Source organism: Canis aureus, chromosome 3, assembly GCF_053574225.1.
Source record: "Canis aureus isolate CA01 chromosome 3, VMU_Caureus_v.1.0, whole genome shotgun sequence".
Classification (NCBI taxonomy): Eukaryota; Metazoa; Chordata; class Mammalia; order Carnivora; family Canidae; genus Canis; species Canis aureus.
The window spans coordinates 53,000,720-53,020,036 of record NC_135613.1 but is presented as its reverse complement, the minus strand read 5'-3'; the positions used below and the strand labels follow the sequence as shown (position 1 = coordinate 53,020,036).

Here is a 19,317-nt window from a genome sequence, read left to right as displayed (position 1 = left end):
AGCCCAGGCCATGATTCTGGAGTCCCGGGATCGAGTCCCATGTCAGGCTCCCTGCATGGAGCCTGCTTCTCTCTCTGCCTGTGTCTCTGCCTCTCTCTCTCTCTTTCTGTGTCTCTCATGAATAAATAAATAAAATCTTAAAAAAAGAAAAAAGAATCTGGCAGTTCCTCAATGGTTAATGGTTAGATTTAGCGTATGACCCAACAATTTCACTCCTAGGTGCATACTTTTATATTTGAAAACATATGTAAACAGAAAAATTATACACAAATGTTCATAGCAGCATTGGTCACAATAGTCCAAAAGTAGAAACAAATGGACAAACAAAATGTAGTATATTCATACAGAATATCATCCAGCCACGAAAAGGAATGAGGTCCTGATACTTGCTACCAACATGGCTAAAGCTTAAAGACATTATGTGGAGGGAAAGAAGTCAGATAGAAAAGGTCACATATTGCATCATTTCATTTATATGAAATGTTCAGAATATACTAATCTACAGAGACAGAAAGATTAGTGTGGTTGTCTAAGGCCCAGGGAGTGATGGAGGTTGGGGGCCAATTGGAAGAGACTGCACCTGCATAGGGTGTGGAGTTTCTTTTGGGGGTGATGAAAATATTCTGAATTTGATGATGGTGATGGCTATACAACTCTGAATATACTAAAAACTACTGAACTGTACACTTCAAAGGGGTGAATTATATGGTATGGTGAATTACAGCTCAAAGCTGTTACAAGAAAACACAATGAAACAAAACAATGTTATTAAATTCAAACCAGATATTGTTACTTAATCTCAAAAACAAAAACAACACTGTCCTCCCCTAAGTAATTATTAAATCCTAAAATCTCGACTTAGCTAGAGATGCCTGCGCAGTCTCATGTAAATCCACAACAACATATGTCATTGCTTGTAAGGACCATGCATGGCTGTACCCTAGGTGATTCCATCCTTTTTTTTTTTTTTTTTTTTTTAAGATTTTATATATTTATTCATGAGAGAAAGACAGAGAGAGGCAGAGACACAGGCAGAGGGAGAAGCAGGGTCCATGCAGGGAGCCCGACGTGGGACTCGATCCCAGATCTCCAAGATCAGGCCCTGGGCTGAAGGCAGCGCTAAACCACTGAGCTACCCGGGCTGCCCGATTCCATTCTTTTATTACTATTATTTTAAAAGATTTTACATAGGGCAGCCCCGGTGGCTCAGCGGTTTAGTGCCGTCTTCAGCCCGGAGTGTGGTCCTGGAGACCCAGGATGCAGTCCTGTGTCAGGCTCCCTGCATGGAGCCTGCTTCTCCCTCTGCCTGTCTCTCTCTCTCTCTCTCTCTGTCTCTCTGTCTCTCTGTGTCTTTCATGAATAAATAAATAAAAATCTTTAAAAAATTAAATAAAAGATTTTATTCATTTGAGAGAAAGAGAGCACAAGCAAGGGGAGGAGCAGAGGGAGAAGGACAAGCAATGGTCTTAATCTGTTATTTCCTATCCTTTTTAATGACATAGAAATGTCATTACATGGAGGAGCCAAGAGTTTCAAACTCATGTGGGGATTTTCTCAAGGAGCTCTTCTAAATGTGAACTGTAAAAAAGATTTATTTTTAAATTAATTAATTTTTAAAAGTTATCTCTCTACCCAACATGGGGCCTGAACTCAGCACCCCAAGATCAAGAGTTACATTCTCTTCTGACCAAGCCAGCCAGGTGCCCCATGAATTTCTTGAATTATTGATAGTTACCGTCTAATGGGCTTGTTTTCTCCCCAAAGATTGTGCCAGCTACTATTATTATTACTTAAAGAGTTATCTTTTTAAGGAATTAATTTTCTAAGCCATGTATGAGTTTGTTAGGGCTGTCATAACCACGTATCACGGACTGGGGGGCTCAAATAACAGAAATTTATTTTCTCACAGCCCTGGAGGCTGGAAGTCTGAGGTCAAGTTGTAGGCAGGATCAGTGTCTTCTGAGGCCTCTCTCCGTGGTTTGTGCATGACTGCCTCTTCCCTGCATTTTCCCAGTTTTCCCAGTGTGTGTTTGTGTCTTATTCTCTTTAAAGGACATCAGACATATGGCATTAGGGCACACCCATATGACTTCACTTTACCCTAATCACCTCTTTAAAGGCTTTGTCTTCAAGTACAGTCACTTATACATAGTTTTATTTTCTCTGGGGGGGGGGGGACACAGTTCAGTCTATAATGAACAATAAAACACAAATATAAGAAAAATATGAGCATAAGGAAAAGTTAAAAGCAGGGGCACTTGGGTGGCTCAGTCTTTTAAGTGTCTACCTTCAGCTCAGGTTGTGATCCCAGAGTCCTGCAACTGAGCCCTGTGTCAGGCTCCCTGCTCAGTGGGGAGTCTGCTTCTCCCTCTTCCTCTGTCTGTCCCCCCAGCTTGAGTGCTCTCTCTCTGAAATAAATAAATAAAATCTTTACCAAAAAGAATAAAAAAAAAGAAAAACTAAAAAAGCCTATAGCTGTGTCAGTTTGAACAAATCAAGATTGTTCCTCGTTTTTGCCAGTACGCAGACGTAATTGATGGTATGCATAATCCTAAATGTAACTTTTTATGTATAATTTAAAATAATACTGGAAAACTGTATGTTTTAAAAAACTCTTCCCAGTAGTTGTATAATCACTAGTATTGCCTTTAGAATGTCTATCAAAGAAACAACAAGCTTTATTAAAGAAATATGTATAATTGGAAAAGAGGGCTGTAGCACTTTATATAGTAAGACTGTAAATAAATCAACTACCCACATCAAAGAATGGGAGTGGGATTCTCACGGTATTTATGGGGATGGGGAGACCAAAAGTCCTCCAAGCTATTTTTTTGGCACCACTCCAATCTTCAAAGAGCTGGAAATGAGAAATGAGATGACACACACATACAACAATGACGTTTAGACAACAGAAACTGGTTGGGAACCCTACTGGCAGATACTGGAAGAAAGTGTTTGAAAATTGCTCAAATAGAACTATTTTGTATCTGGTCATGCTGCATCTGGAGCCTGATGATGACAAGATACTATATTTAGCTCATTTGTCAGCAAAACTATAGGGCTGTGGATGCCTTTTCTTAATATGCCAAAGAGGCCAAGCCAATGGAAATGCAAAACAATTGCGTGGGAAGGGCAGTCCCTCCTTCTTCTGCATCAATCTTTTCTAATTGTTGGTAAGTTGTCATCATAGTTTGAAAGAGGAACTTCATTTGCTTTTTGATACTAGCCCCTCCAGGCACAAAAGTATAAACTCCAAAGAAGAGGGGGCCATCTTACAATCTGCACCTTCAAAGGAGAGAATGATAAGGAGCCACAGATCCTCCTTTTCTTTGTCATTTTGTTCTCTTCCCATGAGCACCAGGCAGAAGACGTAGACAGAATATTTAGCTTGTAACCTGGACCAGACAGCCTGGATGGGAACCTTTTCTTTCCAGTTCTCATAAGATTTCCCCTGGAAGGACCCCACCTTTGGATTCCTCAGGACCCACAAGAGCAAGATGGGCTACTGATTCTGAGATGGGGATTCAGCAGTGCATATAATGACTTAGACTTGGAGATATTGCTTCAGCCAAACCCCTTCCCTTAGAAGGGGTGTTCTGAGGCAGAGTTGAATTTGAAAGCCTTAAGTACATCTTAAGTACATTTACCTGCTCTCTTCAATATTTATTTACTGTTCTTTATTGCCTCCCCAATTTACTTTTCCTAAGCCCTTTCTCCAGCCACTATTAGCATCCGAGCAATCATGATGAGGGTGAAGTTGGGTCTGCAGCAAGAAGGCAGGGCTCTTCTGACCCAGGACACATTTACAGCATGCTTTGAGGAAGTTCCAGCACAGACAAGGTCCACATGGAAGGAGGACGTTGTGTACATTGTGCAACGCTTCCAAAGGGCAAGGACCGTCCAGCTCCACGGTTTAGATTACTTGCAAAGTTGTATTGTTGATCATTCTGTTATAGGAAGACCTACCTCTGCCCAGAGACCCAGGTCTCCATCTTCCCAATCACATTTCCGTTGGCTTGGAAACTCTTAGCCTCACCAAGGACTATTTTTCTGCTTTTAGCTGCTTCCTTCCTAAAATCAAAGTCTCTGTGCAAAGCACTGGAAGAAACCTGATTTTGGGGGGAGGTTGTCGTTTTATGCAGTCCATAATAATGACCACACCTGGTCTTATAAGGTGCAGAGGCAGTGGGAGAGGGAACCCAGTGTGTGTGAAGGGGAAGATGATGACATAAACAGTGCATTTGGGGAGGCCAGGGAGTGTTGGGTGCTTAAGACACTGTTTTTCAGGGGATCCCTGGGTGGCGCCGCGGTTTAGCGCCTGCCTTTGGCCCAGGGCGTGATCCTGGAGACCCGGGATCGAGCCCCACGTTGGGCTCCCGGTGCATGGAGCCTGCTTCTCCCTCTGCCTGTGTCTCTGCCTCTCTCTCTGTGACTATCATAAATAAATAAAAATAAAAAAAAAAGACACTGTTTTTCAAATTTAAGGTCTATACACATTGCCGGGAGATGTTATTAAAATGTAGCTTCTGATTCATAGTTTCAGGATGAGTCCATAGAGCATATTTTGGCACCCCCTTGGCAGTCCCCAGGCCAGTATAGAGAGTTGGGGTGTTAGGGAGAGCTTAACAGGAGCTCCACAGGGAATCACAGCTGGAGGCCAACTCCTCTGTGGACGTGCCACGTCAGAGGCGAGACAGGAAGCACGACCCCTGGGATCGTTTTCAGCTTTACCGCCCTGATTTTGGGTTCTGAGGTTTCCAGCAGGGAGGTGGGTGTTTTTGTTTTTGTTTTATTTTCAGTAGGCTGCATGCTCAGCATGGAGCTGGAACGCACGACCCCGGAGATCCAGAGTCCCATGCTCCACCATCTGAGCCAGTCAAGTGCCCCCCAACATGGGGGTTCTTTTTTTTTTTTTGAAGATTTTATTTACGTATTCACGGGACACAGAGAGACAAAAGCGGAGGGAGAAGCAGGCCCCATGCGGGGAGCCCGATGTGGGACTCGATCCTAGGACCCCACGATCGCTGCCTGAGCCAACGGCGGACGCTCCGCCACTGAGCCACCCAGGCGCCCCAACACGGGCTTCTTCGGCCTCTGGGGTCCTCTGCGGGAACCACGAGGCTCCGCGCCGCGCGCACGCTCGCTCCCGGGCCGCACACCGCGCGAGCCCCCGGCGGCCCCCCGCCCGCTCTCCGCCCCCCGCCCCCCGCCGCCGCCCGGGGTCGCGCACCCGCGCCCGCGCCCGCGCCCGCGCTCGGGGCGGTTCTGCGGCTCCGCAGCTGGCCCGGGCTCCGCGTCAGGCGCGGGCGGGGGCGTGCCGGGGGCGGGGCCGGGCCGGGGCGGGGGCGGGGCCACGGCGGGCGCAGGCCACGCCCCTCGGCCGTGCGAGAGGCCGAGCTTGCTGCATTGCAGCCGCCGCGGCGCCGCTCGGCTCCTCACTCCCAACAATGGCGGCTCCGAGCCCGAGCGGCGGCGGCGGCGGCTCCGGGGGCGGCAGCGGCGGCGGCACCCCGGGCCCCGCGGGGCCCCCGGCGCCGGGCCACCCGGCCGTCAGCAGCATGCAGGGTAAGGAGCGCGCCAGCGCCGCGACCCCGGCCCCCTCCCCCGGCGTCCCCCCGCCCCGGCGCGGCCGTCGCGGTCGCCGCGGCCTGTCCCCGCGCCCGCGGCCGCCCCGGAGCCCGCGGAGGAAGCCGCCCGAGCCGCCCGCGCCCGCGCCCGCGCCCGACCTCGCTCCCGCTTCCCGCTTCCCGCCGCGCGCCCGGGCGGCCCCGGGTGGGCCCCGCGCGCAGGCCCGGGGCCGCGGCCTCCGCCCCCGCCCCCGCCTCCGCCCGCGCCCGGCCGCCCCGCGCCCCGCGCCCCGGCCCCGGCCCACCTGGCCCGCCCCCGCCCCCACCCCCACCCCCACCCCCGCCGCCGCCGCCCCCGCCGCCCCCGCCGCCGCCCTCACCTGGCGCCGCCCCGCCCGCCGTTCCGGGCCCGCGCAGGGCCGGCAGGTAGGCGGCGAGGCGGCGGCGCGCGCAGCCCAGCCCAGCCCCAGCCCAGCCGCAGCCCAGCCCCAGCCCCCGGCGCTTCTCCGCCGCCGCCTCCGCCTCCGCCTCCGCCGCCTCCGCCGCCGCAGCGGGGCCCGCGCAGGGCCATCTTGGCTCCCCGCGGGGGCGCAGCTGGAGCTGCCCTCCCGGCCGGCGCCTGCGGGAGCCGCGCCTCCGAACTTTCGGCGGGGGGGGGGGGCGCTCGGCCGGGGCCACCTGCGAGGTGCCGGGGTGCGGTGGACGGCGGCGCGGCGCGCGACCCGCCTCCGCCGCCTCCGCCGCCTCCGCCGCCGCGGGGCAGTGCAGGGTCCGGGCGCCGCCGCGCCGCTTCCTCGCGAGGGGCCGTCGCCGCCGGGGTGCGCTGGCGGAGCCGCGCGGCTCTGACGCGGGTGGGTGCGGTGGCGGTGGCGGTGGCGGTGGCCGTGGCGGTGGCGGTGGCGCTGGGCGGTGTTGAGATCGGCTCCAGGCCCCAGGCCCCAGCCCGTCGGGGGCCATTTCCTTAAGTTTCCTGTGGAATTTGGAGGAGTAGTGTTATTTTTAAAACCGGGAATCTCAGAAATCTCTCGCCGACCTCCGCTCGCTGCTTGGGTCACACGATTCGCAGAGCCGCTCGGGTACCCTCGGTGGTCCGCGTCGCCATGGTTACCCCTCGATGGAAAGCTGTCCGGAGGGGCTCTCTGGCCCGGCTGACCCGTGTGTCTAGGGGTGTCACAACTTGGGAGGTTCCACATCGACTGGCTGTTTCGTGTTTATGAGAGAGTCTGCGTTCCGGAAGCAGAGACAGGATTTTATGCCTTTTCTTTTCTTTTTTTTTTTTTTATTTTAAATCCCGGTTGCCCTCCCTATGAGATGATTTTAATACACATAAAGAATGGTGATATATAGACAGGATGATGTCAGAGCTCGGAGGACACTTTCTGTGCAGGCCTTCATAATTAATTCAAATTGAATTGGTTATCGGATGCCGCTATGTTGCACGGCACACTATCCAGACGAAGTAAAACATGGATTTCCTGATCTTACAGCTTTCCAGTCTAGTAGTTGCTGGTGGGGAAATGAAACAGCAAAATGACAACTTAGGATCGTATTGCTTGTGCAAAATGGGTGACCTACAAAGTTTATAAAAATAATGCAAGCTTTTGCATTATTTTTTGTTTTGTGTTTGTTTTGGCAAGGAAGGAGGGGTAGGGAGATTGGTAGTTTGAAGAAGCTGTATACATTTATTTTGTTGGTGTTCAGAAAATTTTTTTATTGAGCATCTGCCTGCGCCTTGGGATAGACTGTAGCACTAGGTATAGAGAAATAAGTGAATCGGGCAGTCTCATTCCTGGTGGAGCTTACACTCCTGACGGGATGGGGGAGGGAAGACACTCTGCTTGTAAATAAGAAAGATTACTAATGGAGGAAAAAGTGTTGCGAAGGTAACGAGCTGGGTTTAGTGATGGAAGATAACGGGGAAAGGTAGACTGCTTCGATGAGATGGTTTAAGAAGACCTGTGTGCAAAGATGACGCCTGTGCTAAAGGCAGAGGGAAAGGGTGTATATGAAGGTTCCAAAGTGGGAAAGAAAGAGCTTGGAGTGTTCTAGGAGCACAGAGTCCTTGCGGCTGGGCATCATTCGGACGTTCTCTATTCTTCTCCGCCATCCCTGAGATTCAGTGCCTAGTAAACTAAACTTTCTAACAAGCCGAACCTATTTCCAAAGAGAGAAAGAGGTCATAAGTCTTCTCTTTGAAATCTTGATGAATTTTTCCTTTACCAGTACTATGTCTAGCCTTGATTGATACAGGAAACTGCTAGTTATATCTCGTTCTTTAGCCTGTTTTGCTTACTCAGAATGAAGAGAAGCACTTGAAAGTCGCAGGATGTTGTCTCAGGATGTTGTCTAGCACAGTCCAGGTTATAGACCGTGAGCTTACCAGCAATTTAGGATCCTTTTTGTTTTATATGGTTAGAGCGTGGCCTTTCATGCTTCATTTACTCTAGAGACCTTCAGGTTTAGATCAGACTTAAGATCCTTAGAATGTTTAGTAGATATCCCCCCTCCCCTTCCTCAATCTGCTTCTCCTTGCCGCCCCAACACACTGCCTTCCTGGGAGGTGTTAATGGCCCCTCCCCCTTCAAACAGCTAGTGGTAGGGAATTATGGAATACATTTCAGGTCCTTCTGTGTGATGAGCCCTGTGCTGGGCACTGGATAACCCCATATACTTTTTTTCATAGCTTTGAGGTTTGTGGCTCAGGAGTGGCCCAAGTTAGGAGGCATTCTTTTCTTTATATCATAATGTTTAAGAGTCATAGCTCTGGGGTCCTGGATTTGAATCTCCTCATCAGGATTGAAAATTTTTGTGACCCAGGGCAAGATACTTAACCTCTCCCGACCTCAGTTTCTCATTTAGAGTGTAGGAATAAGGCTTACGTCACAGCTTCTTTGAGGATGCATGTAGAGCATGGGCCTGACATATAGTAAGGATGTGATACATGCCAGCCATCACCATTGTTAATAGCAACAATGCTGTTATTTGTAAGGATGCCATTAATGGTCTCTTTCATTATTAGTAGACGTGTCCCTAACCCCTCATGATCCACTACACAGTTTCTTTAGCTTCATTATTGCTGGGTCCTACTCTTCTCAGTAATCTGTGGATTTCTACTTTTCATTATGGAGCCTCTCCTTTAAGCATATTCCTGATGAGTCTTTACCTGGATTCAGGTAAACTGCTCAATCATGTACAAGCTCTGTGACTTGGGGCGATTACTCACCTTCTCTGAACTCTGAGTTTCTCATCTGTTAAAATAGTGATAAAACTTACCTAGCAATGCTGTTATGAGGATCACGTTATTGATTAATGCATACAGAAGTGCTTGGAAAATTATAAACTATAAGTGTATAAGGATCATTAATAGACATGGTTATTTACTTGCTAGAGTTACTAGTCGCTTAAAATGTACAGGTTTTAAAGATCTCATAAACACAAGAAGTTTATTTTAGATACTTAGGGGGAAAATAAAACTTCTATAAACTTTACTCGGGTAGCTGAGAAATGTCAGGTTTTTTTTTCAAAGATTTTATTTATTTATTCATGAGAGAGAGAGAGAGAGAGAGGCAGGCAGAGACACAGGCAGAGAGAGAAGCAGGCTCCATGCAGGGAGCCCGACGTGGGACTCGATCCAGGGACTCCAGGATCACACCCTGGGCTGAAGGCAGACCGCTGAGCCACCCAGGCGTCCTGAAATGTCAGTTTTAAAAAATTTATTTACTTATGAGAGACACAGGGAGAGGCAGAGACATATGCAGAGGTAGAATCAGGCTCCTCGCTAGGAGCCTGATGTGGGACTTGATCCCGGGACCCCAGGATCATGCTCTGAGCTGAAGGCAGACACTCAACCACTGAACCACCCAGGAGTCCCGAGAAATTGTTTTTTTTTTTTTTTTCCCGAGAAATTGTTTTTAAAACAATATCTAAAATGTGATTAGAATAGTTAGAATCTACAACTGATTCTGAAAAACATGAAGGCATTTGTAAAGTATTTGTTACAGGAAATAGTTATACATTGTAGGTACCTCTGATTCTCTTAATGAGCTGTTCTAGGTAGGCAGTCGTTCCTTTTTTCTTCTAGGGTCTCAGATGTAGATGTATAACAGAACTTCTGGGCTAGTCTAGTCCTTGCCTATTTACCTCCACCTGAACAATTTATAAATATCAATTTAAGTAAAAAGATGATAGTTTTTGGGCAGCCCTGGTGGCTTAGCGGTTTAGCGCCGCCTTCAGCCCAGGGCATGATCTTAGAGACCCAGGATCGAGTCCTGCGTCAGGCTCCCTGCATGGAGCCTGCTTCTCCCTCTGCCTGTGTCTCTACCTCTCTCTGCCTCTCTCTCTCTCTCTCTCTCTCTAATAAATAAATTAAAAAATCTTAAAAAAAAAAGATGATAGTTTGATCTCCTTAAAAAACACACTCAGATGGGAGCGCCTGGGTGGCTCAGTCTTTTAGGCTTCCAGCTCTTGATTTCAACTAAGGTCTTGATCTTGGGTCCATGAGTTCCAGCCCCGTGTTGGGCTCCATCCTAGGAGTGTAGCCTGCTTATAACACACACACACACACAAAATAATGTACAACATGGCGACTATTGTTACTAATATTATATTGCATATTTGAAAGTTCCAAAGAGTAAATCTTGAAAGTTCTCATTACAACAATAAAAGTTCTTTGTGTATGGTGATGGATATTAGTTATTGTAAAGGTTAAAAAAAAAGATATTAATTCATGAGAGACAGAGACATACGCAGAGAGAGAAGCAGGCTCCTTGTGGGGAGCCTGATGGCAGGACTTGATCCTAGGACCCTGGGATCTTGACCTGAGCCTAAGGCAGATGCTTAACCACTGAGCCACCCATGCGTCCCTTTTAAAAAGATTTTTATTTGAGACAGAAAAGAGCGGGGGGGGGGGGTGGCCCAAGGGAGAGGAAGAAGCAGACTCCCCACTGGGCAGGGACCCCGACATGGGGGTCAATCCCAGGACCCCAAAATCAAGAGCTGAGCCGAAGGCAGACGCTTAACCTGCGGAGCCACCCAGGCACCCCTGTGTATGGTGATGGATGTTATCTAGACTCATTATAGTGATCATTTTGTGACACGTACAAATACCGAATCATTAAGTTGTATACTGAAAGTAATGTGTAACGTACGTTAGGTATTCTAAAATAGTAACAAAATCCAAAAACAAAAAAACAAAAAACAGAACTTTCAGGTGTAATAACACACGTCTATTAGGAAAAGAAGATTTAATATCAATATACTTTTTTTCTCTCAATAATATTTAAGTATATAAAATATGTGTGAAATGCCCCATTTGCGATTCTGTTTGACTATTTCATGCCATTTAGTCTGTGGTTTCTAAGAGCCATAGGAAGATGCCTTTACCTGGATTTTAAAGAACTGAATTGTGCATACAATTGATATAGTTCCAAACCCTAGAATTGCTTGCCTTCCCTCCCCAGTGTGCTCAGTACTATTCCTTTAACACTTTTTTCACATAACCTGATACAAAGTCCAGCTCAGCAAATTGGGCCCCCTCAAAGCACCTTGCATTTCTCTGTTCTCTTAAAAATGAGAGCAACTCTAGTATTAAGAGAGAAAAAGTACAAAAGCAATGCTTTCAAGATACTTTCTTTTTTTTTTTTTTAAAGATTTTATTTATTAATGAGAGACAGAGAGAGAGAGAGAGAGAGGCAGAGACACAGGCAGAGGGAGAAGCAGGCTCCATGCAGGGAGCCCAACGTGGGACTCGATCCCGGGTCTCCAGGGTCTCCAGGATCGCACCCCGGGCCAAAGGCGGCGCTAGACCGCCCAGCCACCTGGGCTGCCTGATACTTTCCTTTTGTTCTCACATACCTTTGAGTGAATGTGTACTGAAACTCGTTTTGAGATGGAGTATTAGTTAACCCTGTATTTTGAGTCCTATTTTCTTTTTTTTGGTAAAGTTCTTTATTTTCTTTCCATTTCTTTTACCTAATGTAAGAAACTCTCATACATAACCCAGGTCATTTCCTCTGTAGTTTCCATCTCTTGGAGATAGAGATTTTGGCCCAAGTAACACAATCTGGGAAGCTTTAATTCAGATTTAAAATTAAGAAGGGAAATTAATAGTTAACACAGTTCTTTTTCACTGCCGTTACCTAATTTGATGCTCATAAGCACCCTGTAAGGGTAGGTGGGCATAGTCCCCTTTCATAGATTAGGGAATTTAACATTCAATAAGGTAATTTACCCTAGACGAGGTGGCTTTTAACCCACTTATGTGACTGGTAGCCTTTCTTCTTATTGCTCAGTAACACAGGTTCACACAGGTTCTCTGAGCTCAAAGCCATTTCAGCCATTCAGGTCTGAGGGAAGAATCTTTGCCAGAAGTGATGCAGATTCAGGAATAGAAAGGGGAAATTATTTTAGGGTGCAGCCAGGGGGTGGAAGCTCTAAGCAGCCAGCCATGTTTGGGTTGATTTTGGAGCTTTGTTGCTTCCTGATGCTCCTTTATGTTATAGAGTTCTAAACTCGCTGGAGGGTTGACGGTAGCATTTTGAATTAGGAGGTGTTTTGGATTGGAAATCTACGTGGAAAGGAAGGAAGGAAGGAAGGGAGAGAAAGAGAAAAGAGAGAAAGAGAAGAAAAGAAGAGAAGAGAAAAAGAAAAGAAAAGAAAAAAGAAAAGAAAAGAAAAGAAAAGAGCAGCCCTGGTGGCTCAGCAGTTTAGCGCCGCCTTCAGCCCGAGGTGTGATCCTGGAGACCTGGGATCGAATCCCATATCAGGCTCCATGCATGGAGCCTGCTTCTCCCTCTGCTCCTATTTATTTATTTATAAATAAATAAAATCTTAAAAAAAAAAAAAAGGATAATATCAGGTAATCTTATCTTATAATCTGAAAACAGTGTGTCTGCACCTACTTTGCCAGCCTAACAGCTCCTGTGGGTTTTGCATATACCCAGTCCCCTTCTCTGGGTCGATAGTATAACCCAGAGGGTGCAGGGCAGGGGCCTAAGTGGTTTCCCACTTCCTCAGCAGCTCCTTCCAATTCCTCGGACATCCTAAGCATGGGTACTGCTGCCAATGGACCATGATGAACTACAGTATGGAGCCACACTAGTGCAAAGAAAATCAGAGCCGCCTTACTGGGTCAGGCCCATAGAGCAAACTACCAAGTCTTCCTTCTGACACAAGCATGAAGAGTCTAGTTGTTTGCTGCCTCCCAAGTTCAACCTCAAAATTGTGGCAAGTGGCCTCAACTGCAAAGTTACTCAGAGTACATCATTATGGCTCTAACATCTAAAGATTTATCTTGGCTTGCCCAAAATTTGTGTGTGCATTGTACTTAGAGTGGTTTCCACTCCTGCTGTGTTTCCTTTCACTTTCCTTGCTTCACCATTCTCAAACTTAAAAGGGAGCCACTTAAATTGAGTTAATCACAGCTTGTTTGCATCATCCAAAACCATTCGTGATTTGATAAATACAGATCAAATCCTTTCCATAGTTGTTTTTAACTTGAGATCTTGTCAGTCCTCATAAGCCATTTCTTTTTCCTGCCTGTGGCCAATGACCACCTCATTTACTCGTTGGCTCTATAACTAAATGCTATATATTATCATCTCCAGCCTGTTTGGGGGAAGCCCAAGTACATCCAGGGAGTGCAGCTGATTAACTCTGTGACTGTGGGCAAGTATCTAACCTCTATGAGCAGCGTTTTCTCATCTATAAAACAGAACAGCAATACTCAAAAGTGCTTTGTGACCATTAAAATATCTAAAATGTCCAACATAGAGCCTGGAATGATGCAGGTTGTTATTACCACAGTGATTATTGCTGGTCTCTCCGTCAGGTGAGCAATGATTGTGGCACCTTCCCCATCAGACCAGCTTCACCTACACAAAACCAGTCTCTCTCCTTTCATTCCACGTCCCCCTGAGAGAGGTAAAAGGGAAGGACTCCAGACAGCATGGGGATCCCCACCTCAGGCTCTACATTCCACCACAGCCCTTCCCAGACATAGCCTAGTGTCCCAGTGTCCAAGAAGGTGGATACTTTCCCTGGGAGGAACCTAACCAGATTTCAGGAATACCGGCAAACATCAGGGGAGCCAATTAATGTCACTTCTTAGTAAAGTCAGACAATGAATGCATATCAGATATAACTGGTAACTTTTCTTGTTTCTCCCTTTTATAAATTTTATGATCTTTGGTAAGCTGAAACATAACATGCCTTGAAAAAGTTGCTGCAAGTGCCTATTTCGATCATCTTTCCATGCGGTGGGGAACGATGTGTTTTTCAGGAATCAAGCTGCGATTGTGCAGACAGATTTCCTTCTTTTTCCTGTACCTTTAAGTGTATTTTCCTTGCTCCCTTTGCCTTGGTATTGCTATTCTGTTGCCCTCCTCCCACCATTTATTTTTGCTACCTAGTAGCAACCTGTGAGCTGAAAAAGAAGAGTGTTGACTTAACTGGTTTCAGCGTTTCATCTGCTTCCTTCCCAATTGTCCAGGGGAGTTTTCCCTTCCTTCTCCTGGGAGTAGGGTGTGTGTGTGTGGGGTGGTGGTGGTTGGTGGTGGTGGTGGTTGGTGGTGGTGGTGGGTAGTGGGAGAGAGGCTTCTGACCCAGGGCTAAAGCTCCCTTGTGCCCTCTGTGTATTATCGCTGCTTCCAGAGAGCGGGTTTCCTTTGCTCCTGGACCTGTGCTCACCTCGTTTTGCCCAGCAGGAGGTTTGCTGGCTTTTAGTTGCTTTGGGCCTTTAAGACTACTGGCTCTCTGACTTTTCTCTTTCTGAAGTCTTCCTGCCGAGCATCTGATGGGGCAGCAAGTTTAGCTTGAGGGGTGGCTGCCTCCAGGTTTGCCCCCTGGACTTCTGCCCATAAAGTGTGTCCATTCCCACTCCCTCCTGTGATGTCTTTTGTGTGACTACATAGTGAGCAGTAGGTCACTTCTGGGCAAAGAAGCTACATTAAGATTTTTCAGGTTTTGCACGTTATAGGTGAGATCTTTATCTTAGCATTTCTTTACTTTTTAAAAAAGATTTTATTTATTTATTCATGAGAGACACACAGAGAGAGGCAGAGACATAGGCAGAGGGAGAAGCAGGCTCCATGCAGGGAGCCCGATGTAGGACTCGATCCCAGGACTCTGGGATCATAACGTGAGCCAAAGGCAGACACTCAACCACTGAGCCAGCCAGGTGCCCCTTTATCATAGCATCTTAAGCATTTTGGTAACTGGATGGGAAAGACTACTTAAACACATCCTCCCTTTAGTCCTGGCTTTTTTCTTCTGAGTTTTGATTGCATTTGTGTAAATACAAGTTTGAATGATCCGAGTTGCTCCGTGTAGTTCCTAAAGCATTAATAAACGCAGGTGTAGGTAGACTAAGAAAACCAGACATTCACCCAATTAAACTGAAGTAGTGAGAGCATATTTTGAGAAGGTTTTGTCATAAACAGCTTATTTTACTGGGTGTATTTTACAAGAAATTATACCTGTATGAATGTAGGCATAAGGTAGGACCAGGTCCAGGTCCAGCAGGATTTAGGACATGAGTTTACTTCCCAAGGAGAATTCACAGGTTTTCTTTCTGTAACTTCTAAGGTCCTGCTCTGCCTTCTCATTCCTAGGGAGGACACAGTCTTGTCAGCCCTCCTTTAGGAGGATTGCAGTTCCTCCTCAGTAGTTCATTGTCTTATTATGCTTGAAGTTAGCAAATTGATTAGAAAATGTTGCTTTGAGTGTTTAGGCTTCACAATCTATGAACTTCTTTTGAAGATTTTGAATCACGGATAGCAATTAATCATGAATAGTTTTCAGTCATTCATTTGAGTTGATAAAAGTAACCTGTAATATGTTCTGAATTTGTAGATCGAAAAAATTGACAAGATTATAAAAAAATTACTCTTGACTTCCAGGGGCTAGTAGCTGTCCTATTTATCTAATAGATGTGAAAAATTAAGGTAATGGCAGAATTTAGAATTTAATCTTTACTTCAACTCCTCTTAATAAAGTACTTCTACCCTAGAGAGAGCTGACTTTTTAAAGAAAGGCCATATGTTACAATTATCACTGTGATGGTGGGGGCTATGTGATTTGAACTGTTCTTGAATTGGTTTTATTCAAATGTAATATAGAAATGTAATGTCATGTTCTAATTTTGGTTTGTTTGGTTTACAGTCAATGAACTGGAACTTATCTCTTTTACTTTAGGCTTTCAGATAAACTTCTGTGAAAAGGCACAAAGTAAGCTACAAATTTTATGATATTATGCTACTTATTTTTTTTTCCATATTCATCTTGGTATTGGGAATGTGTCCACTATTGTTTCAACTAACCAACCATGGCAGTTTTACATTAAAAGAGCTTCCATTTCTCATTCTTTTTCAAATACAAAAAAAAAAAAAAAATTGTGTTATATTTTTTATTGTAAATTGTTCTTGTTTTCACTTGAAATTGGAATAGAAAGATACAGGTATTCAAACGTACGTAGGTATAGAGAAACGTGTATAGATATCAAGTGTATGTAGTTTTGAGATGTACATAGGTACAGTAAGCAGACTAGGTTTAGAAACATGTTTATAGGTATACAAAGATATTCATGTGACTTAGTTATAAAAAATATACAGAAGTATTTGGACTTTAACCATAATTTAAACTATAGATTGAGGAAAGTTCTCTTTTGTTTGTTTTGTTTTTACATTTTTAAAAAAGATTTTATTTATCTGACAGAAAGAAAGAGCAGGTCCCCAAGCAGGGGGAACAGCAGGCAGAGGGAAAGGGAGAAGCAGGCTCCCCACTGAGCAGAGAGCCAGATGCGGGGCTCAATTCCAGGACCCTGGCACCATGACCTGAGCCGAAGGCAGATGCTTAACCAATTGAGCCACGTAGGCACCCTGAAAGTTCCCTTTTAATATCATGGTGTGAAAAGTCTGTAACCGTACTCAGAGGTTTAATACTTTAAAATTCATTTATTTGAACCATACATTTAGAGCACTTTTACTTTTTTCTTTGAAACAAAGTTTGTTTCTTCTTTCTGCCTCCCTCTACTCCATAATAGAGACTAATGTTCTATTTTAGGACACTAGTATTTATAGAATAAGTTTCCTATTAAAAAGCAAAATTTTAAAGCTAAAACAAATGCATTTTAAACTTAAATATCATTTGTATAAATGCAGTTTCAAAAAAATCCTTACTCAAGGAGGCTACTCTCCAGTTAACATAAAAGCATCCCAAAATATTATGTAACTTAGTTTCATCTTCTTATTTATTCAGAGTAAAGAATGGTGACCACCTTTTGATATACATCATTCTACCCCCCCCCCCAGCTTTATTGAGATATAACTGACATATATAACATTTGCGTAAGTTTAAGGTATTTAGTATGACGATTTCATATGCTTATATATTGCAAAATGATGATCACAGTAGGTTAGTTAACGCCTCCCTCACCTCACATAGTTACTATTTCTTTTTGTGTTAAGATCATTTAAGGTTTATTCTTTTAGGGACACCTGGGTGGCTCAGTCAGTTAAGCGTCTGTCTTCATCTCAGGTCATGATCTCAGGGTCCTGGGATCGAGCTTCACCACATCCGGCTCCCTGCTCAGCAGGAAGTCTGCTTCTCCCTCTCCCTCTGCCCCTCCCCCAGCTTGTGCTCACACTCTCTCACTCGCTCTCTCAAATAAAATCTTAAAATTTTTTTTTAACAAAAAAACAAATATTTTTTGTTAAAAAATTTTTTTGTTTCATTACTATCATGCTTCTCTTACCTTTAACTAATAATATGTGATTTCCTTCCAGTGATAAATCTACATATATGATATACATCTATATATAATGAAGTTACAACTTCTATTTTATGCTATTTTTAATTTTAATACACTTACTGTGATAATTTTTAGCTTTCACTTACATTTTAACAAAATATTTAATGTTTCATGTAATTTTTTATGTTTTGACAAAATCTAAGAAAATTCCTGAGATTTTTAAAATTTAAAGCTGCGTTCACATTGTTGCCCTTTTTTTTCTAATTTAGCCCAGTTGTGGACACAAAGCAAGAGAAATGTATTGATTTTATTAAGTTTAAAATTATGTAGCAGTGTCCTTGAAAAGCTCTGTAGCTAGATTAAAGGTGCCCTCAGACTAAGTGGTTCTGTCCCTTTACCATTGTTACAGAAACAGCAGAGTTGCAGTGCTGTCCACATGGAAGAGTCAAACAAGGAGGTGTATACATTTCTACTTTGATACTCACTTTTGGTTGTCTTCCCTACCTCTTCACATTGGCTACTCCTCACATCTCCTTTTTCATTCCCCTCTATCTTTGTTTTCCAGCTTTTGGGATTCAGCACAGTTTGATACATTCCTTTACAAAGCACCTTTTGGACACCTTGGTACATAAAGAGGGGGAAATGATTAGTTCAGAAATAAATAGGTCCCTGTCCTCAGTGGGCTCAGAGTGTAGTGGACTTGAGTTGATCTGGGGTTGGTTCTGAGCGTTCAGCTGCCGATACTATAGATTGATTGGCAGCTGAACCCAAGAAGAGGTAGTGTAGGAGAGGTGTCCTGGGCACCTTTTCTCTGCTGTTGTGTCACGAGAAAGAACAGCATGGGGATGGGGTTGTGGTTTGCAGTGGGTCTCATGAGACTGCTTTCCTGATTGGAGAACGTGGCTTGGAGATCCAATGGTGGGCCTGCCCTACTTTGGAATGAAGCAGAGCTGTCTGCTAGCTGGAACCTCAATGGAACACTCCAGTGAAGGAGCACCCATATCAGGGTTGGAGCAGGGATGTTGGTAGGTATGGCCAGCTCCAAGTTGACAGCACTTATTTTTGTACTAAACTCTTTAAGTTTTCACTTGCTTACATACATTAACTTTTTTCCAAGATTGGTCCTGCCTTAAAAATTAAAGTACGCTTTCCTAACATTTATAGACAGTCTTACATTTGAAATTGAGACATTAACTTTATGTTAAAAGTGGTCATCATATCTTTAAAAATAAAGTTCTTGAAATCGCTAAGATAGTCTTTTCTCATCTAATAGGGCATGGTCTAGTGCCAGAATCTTCTGTTTCATTTTAAGGGTGTTCCAAAAATCATCAGAACTTATGTTTAATTAAGAATATTTATATGTTAATAAAACAGAATATTTGTTATATAGTAGCTGTAGGAGGGGATGGGGTGCAAATAGCACAAAACTGGATTATTGTTAAAAGTACGTGAGTGAGTACAACTGCTTCAGATGTTCAATTCTCTATCATAAATCAGAAAGACTTATTGTAAGATGATTCTGATGACTAATGGAAGCTCTGAAGGATTAATTTTCTCCATTGTTTGACTTTCACATAGTTTTTGTTTATATTGTTACATCACTATTCCAATTAGTTTATTACAATTGCCTGTTATAAGTTAGTGGAGTTTTATTGGAAACGTGTGTGGGGGTATTTACACACACAGTGTGAGATTGCATATTTAACTTCGGAACCAGATTTTTATGGAAATTCAATAAAAATCCACTTTGCACCTCATGGTTGACTTTTTAAAATCAATTATAATTTGCATTTATTTGCTTTTTGGCTTTCTAAATATATTCATTTAAGATAATACACATCTGAGATAAAAAGTAAATAAATGAAGTTATAATTAAAGACAGCAGTGTTGTATTTAACACTGTTGGATTGTCAAATTATTTTGATGTCTGAATATAAGAGTACTTGAGGAAAAAAATATTCTTATTTAGAGTGCCTAAATTGAGAAGATTGATTAATTCATCAT

The 19,317-nt window shown here is 44.4% G+C and overlaps 1 protein-coding gene across 2 annotated transcripts in view; it reads left to right on the top strand.

The window, feature by feature from the left end:
- The first annotated feature begins 5,432 nt into the window (after positions 1-5,432).
- The window catches only part of MAP2K4 (mitogen-activated protein kinase kinase 4), a 131,739-nt gene continuing 117,854 nt past the window's right edge, over positions 5,433-19,317 (top strand). The window contains exons 1-2 of one of the 2 annotated variants that reach the window (XM_077892611.1): positions 5,433-5,565; positions 15,759-15,791. In XM_077892611.1, coding sequence (XP_077748737.1) covers positions 5,448-5,565; positions 15,759-15,791 — 151 coding nt within the window. In that variant the 5' untranslated portion in view covers positions 5,433-5,447. The remainder of the gene's footprint in view (positions 5,566-15,758; positions 15,792-19,317) is intronic. The other variant, XM_077892612.1, reaches the window with a different exon arrangement.